Below are 4,731 nucleotides of genomic sequence, written 5' to 3' on the forward strand. Positions count from 1 at the left end.
GGTAAAATTTATAATCATAAATTTATAATCATAAATTTGACTGCTATTTCTGAATTCTCAGTATGTTGGAGAAGCAGGTTACTGTCAATCCCTATATATTTATGATTATATATATATATATATATATATCATCTTCATAATTTTACATCTGCCTTCATTATACATATTTAAATATTTAAGTCCATCATCCTCATCATCAAACATCCATGTTTCATGCTGGTTTGGCGGGATCTGATGTGTTCAAGGACTGTAGTGTGTGCCAACGTCTGCTTTGGCAGGGTTTCTACAGTTGGATGCCCTTTCTAATGCTAACCACTTTACAGCATAGCGTGGGTGCTTTTTCCATGTGGCCTGCATTACTGAGGCTGCCATTGCAGGACTGTGACCCTTGGAGGCAGTGGTGGTGGGATCATCTTCATGTTAGGGGATGAATTGATTACTATGAACAGAGTGGGACAGAGCAGGTTCTTGTAGAGGAATCTGCATGGCTGCACACATTTTATAGGGCAAAGGGGGGAAAAAGAAAGAAAATGATTAGTAGAAGCTGCAAGAGATAGATAATGGTGATGAGGTGCCCAAGTGGCCCCAAAAGGCACAAGGTGAATAGAAGTGAGCAGTTTGCAAGATTGTATAGAAAGGAGAATAAGGATAGGGGGCATACTGCCAAAATAGGTAAGGTTGAAGGGTGGATGAACAACGAACAAAGGAAGATAGAGAGATGGAGAAGAGAGTTGGGTGGGGTAATGGCAGGAGTAGTAAGAGGATACAGTTATCGAAGGGAAGACAACAGAGGGAGACGACATGGTTGTGTAGTCTGTAGAACCTGGCAGGAGGGTAAGGGAGACAGGGATGACGCATGAAAGAGGAGGGAGAGAGTGTCAGTGTAACATGGGTGAGGAGCATAAAACATAGCACTTCCAGATCTCAGTTTTGCTGAGGAGGACAAATCTCTTTGAGAGCCTGAAAGTGGTGGAGATCCCAATCCTTTGTCATCTCCATCAGACTCAGGATCCTGAGATATGGGGTTCTCAAAGAGACTTGTCTTCACCGCATCGTCCCATGTCTTCCTGAGTTTTCTTCTTCTGCAAGTTCCAGCAACATTGATTGGTACTACTCTATACAGCTGTCCTTAACCATATGTATCACATGTCCATATCAGCACAGTCTTCTTTCTTGAACACTACATCTGATTTCTCTTATGTCCAGTTTCTGACTCAGCTCCTTTCTACTGATTCTTTCATACACACTCACAATGCACATCCATGGAACATGCTTGTTTAATTTCTTTTAAGTTTTCTCAAGTCCTCTGCATTCAAAACCCATGTCTCTCTACCATGCAGCATTGCAGATCTAACACAAGGATCATACAATCTGCCCTTCAATCTTAGGGAAAAGCTCCTTGTTATCAACTCTGGTAATAGCACCCTGAACTTTACCCAACCAGTTCCAACTCTAGCTACTATACTTTCATAGCATCCACCTCACTTGCTAATTACATCTCCTAGGTAACAAAAGCTTTCAAATATTTCTAACGAGTCCTCAATTTCAATTTCCAGTGTACTTGTAAATACAGCTCCAATGTGTCTATCACATATGAAGCTTACACTGTTTGACAGTCTGCCAGTGGTTCCACTGCATTGCTTATGTGCCCATGGTTTACACTGAATACAGCATATGGAATTTATACCTATCCATTTTCTATATATTGAATAAGGCCATTCCTTTGATGATACAGGAGTCCTGTGTTCTTTCTTACTTATTAAAACCTTTGTCTTTGTCAGGTTTACCTTAAGGCTTCTAAATTCCAGGTTTAGCTTCCATGCCTGGAATTTCTTCTCTAATCCCACTCTAGATTTAGTTATAAGAACTAGATCATCAGAAATATAAGGTTTTCCATGGACAGCCAGTCTTAAACTCCTCCGTGATGGCTTGCAGGACTATGATGAAGAGGAAAGGAGGAGAGGAGTTGCTTGCTTTAGAAAAATGCAGTTTTAATTCACGAAACCAATCTTCTTACATTACAAAGAGTTGCTGCTAAAGATTACATACTTGAGGATTTTTATGCTTCTTTGCTTTGATCCATGACTTGGTCAAGGCTTCCCATGTAACAAGGCCACCAAAGTAGATCATACCCTGAAAAATAATTCACACAAATATTGATTTCAACATTAGGTACAAAATCAGAAACTTGGTAGTAGGGAACAATACTTAGACTAATGTTTTACTGGTTACTGAAATGTGAGATTTAAAGTGCAGGATTCAAATGTAAATGAATGTATTTAAATACGTCAAGGAATAGTTTGCTGCTTTACCAGTTCTGCAAGAATATTGCAACAATTCAAGAGACGCACTGATGAGAAATAAATCTTTGCTTGGTTAATATGCTAATCAATTATTAATCAGATATATATTTAATTTCCAAAAGATAGGTGAACCAAGACAATGTAGGATAAAATGTTTTGTCAAGAAACACCACAAAACACCTGTAGTTGATTTGAATCCATGATCTTTTAAACAGATAATCCTGTACTTTATCAACTAATCCATTCTCTATACTGATTAATGTGATACAAACCGTACCAATTTAGTTATGGTCATTGGTGATGCTGAGCCTATGGAGTCCGTTTCTATGAAGGTTTTCACATTGCCATTTATTGGAACTATATCTCCATTTTTCAGTTGGATCTGTACAGAAAAACAGACAAGAATTCTTAGGAAAATTTATTTTATATGAAACAAATCACAGATCCCTCCAGGGAGATGGTCCAGTTTAATATGTAGAAAAGGTGTAAGGAGAAACTTCATACAGTGTACCCAATGCAAGCTATGGACACATAAAAGGTGCAGTGGTATCATTGGAAGACTAACAGAGAAAGTAGTCTTTACATGTGGCAGATATGCAGGTATACTAAATACCAGGAATGTACAAAAAAAAAAAAGAAGATTCCCTCAAATGTCAGAGGGGATCCTTAGAAGTAATAGACAAGTTTCCATTATTTAGGTGACCAAGTTAGAGGTGGAGGTTGTTTTGAAAGCATAGCTGCTAGAATAACAATAGTCTGGGCGAAGTTGAGAGAGTTACTATCTCTGTTAGTAATGAAGGGCCTTTCCCTCAGAGTGAAAGGCAGATTGTATGATGCCTGTGTATAGACAGCTATACTACATGGCAGTGAGATATGGGCTGAGAATATGTGAAGGCTTGAAAGAAATAAAGCCAGTATGCTCCACTGGATGGATAATATCAGTGTGCATATACAACAACAGAGTATAAGTGATTTGAGAGAAAAACTGGGTATACAAGGCATCAAATGTAGTGTGCAAGAGATAAGATTGTACTGGTGTGGTCATGTGATGCATATGGATGAGGACAGTTGCATCAAGAAGTGCCAATCTCTAATTGTGAAGGGAACCTGTGGTAGGGGTAGATCCAGGAAGACGTAGGATGAAGTGGTGAGAAAAAATCTTCAGATGTTGGACCTCACAGAGGGGATGACAGGGGACTGAGACTCCTAGTGGTTTGCTGTGCTTGAGAAGACATGTCAAAATAAGTAAAATCGTGGTTGTTCTTGCATCTCTTTTCAGATGAGCATTCCAAATATTGCATGCTCATGGGTGGTGCTATGTAAAACGCACCTGTACTAGTGCCATGTAAACACACCCATGCTGGTGCTGCATAAAAGCACCCAGTACACACTGTAAAGTGGTTGATGTTAGAAAGGCCAGAGACTGTGACTGCTGAGGACATGCGTAAGCTCGCAAGGAATGAAGCCAGTATGCTCTGATGGATGAGTAATGTCAGTATGCATACTCGACAGAGTGTAAGTATCTTGAGAGAAAAGTTGAATCTAAGAAGCATCAGTTGTGGTGTGCAAGAGAGACGATTGCGCTGGTATGGACATGTGGCGAGAATGGATGAGGATAGCTGTGTGCAAAAGTGCCACACCCTAGTGGCTGAAAGAACCCGTGGAAGAGGCAGGCCCAGGAAGACCTGGGATGAGGTGGTGAAGCACGACCTCCAAACATTTTGATTTACTGAGGCAATGACTTGTGACTGAGACCTTTGTAAATATGCTGTGCGTGAGAAGACATGGCAAGCCAAGTGAGACCAAAATCCAAGGCCTCTGCCAGGGGTGTAGCCAGCCCACTTATACATACCTTTCCTTCATTGGACACTGAACTCCGCTTGCGAAGACCTGTTGAGGCAAGTGAAATCAAAATCAAACTAAAATTGTAGACTGGCACCCATGCCAACGTCTCTTCATTGAAGACTAAACTCGGCTTGCGAAGACCTGTTGGGGCAAGCGAAAGTGAAATCGTGATGGCACCTGTACCAGTAGATCACTAAGAGCACCGTTTGAGCATGATCGCTGCCAGAGCACCAGCTGGCTGGCTTCCGTGCCGGTGGTACATAAATAGCACCATTTGAGTGTGACCGTTACCAACGTCGCCTTCCTGGCACTTGTGCCAGTGGCACATGAAAAGACATTCGAGCGAGTTCGTTGCCAGTACCGCTGGACTGGCTCCTGTGCAGGTGGCACGTAAAATACACCATTTCGAGCGTGGCTGCTGCCAGTACCGCCCGACTGGCCTTTGTGCAGGTGACACGTAAAAGCACCCATTACACTTTTGGAGTGGTTGGCGTTAGGAAGGGCATCCAGCTGTAGAAACTCTGCCAAATCAGATTGGAGCCTGGTGTAGCCCTCTTGTTCACCAGTCCTCAGTCAAATCGTC

At 41.6% G+C, this 4,731-nt stretch overlaps 1 protein-coding gene across 3 annotated transcripts in view; it reads right to left on the reverse strand.

Annotated features, from left to right (window-relative positions):
• Positions 1–4,731, reverse strand: part of LOC106872129 (dynein axonemal heavy chain 5) — a 183,710-nt gene that overhangs the window by 89,591 nt on the left and 89,388 nt on the right. For all 3 annotated transcript variants that reach the window (XM_052965662.1, XM_052965663.1, XM_052965664.1), the window contains exons 45-46: positions 2,581–2,685; positions 2,050–2,133 (exon numbers count right to left, since the gene is read on the reverse strand). In XM_052965662.1, coding sequence (XP_052821622.1) covers positions 2,050–2,133; positions 2,581–2,685 — 189 coding nt within the window. The remainder of the gene's footprint in view (positions 1–2,049; positions 2,134–2,580; positions 2,686–4,731) is intronic.

The sequence above is a fragment of the Octopus bimaculoides genome, chromosome 2, assembly GCF_001194135.2.
Source record: "Octopus bimaculoides isolate UCB-OBI-ISO-001 chromosome 2, ASM119413v2, whole genome shotgun sequence".
In the NCBI taxonomy this organism is placed as follows: domain Eukaryota; kingdom Metazoa; phylum Mollusca; class Cephalopoda; order Octopoda; family Octopodidae; genus Octopus; species Octopus bimaculoides.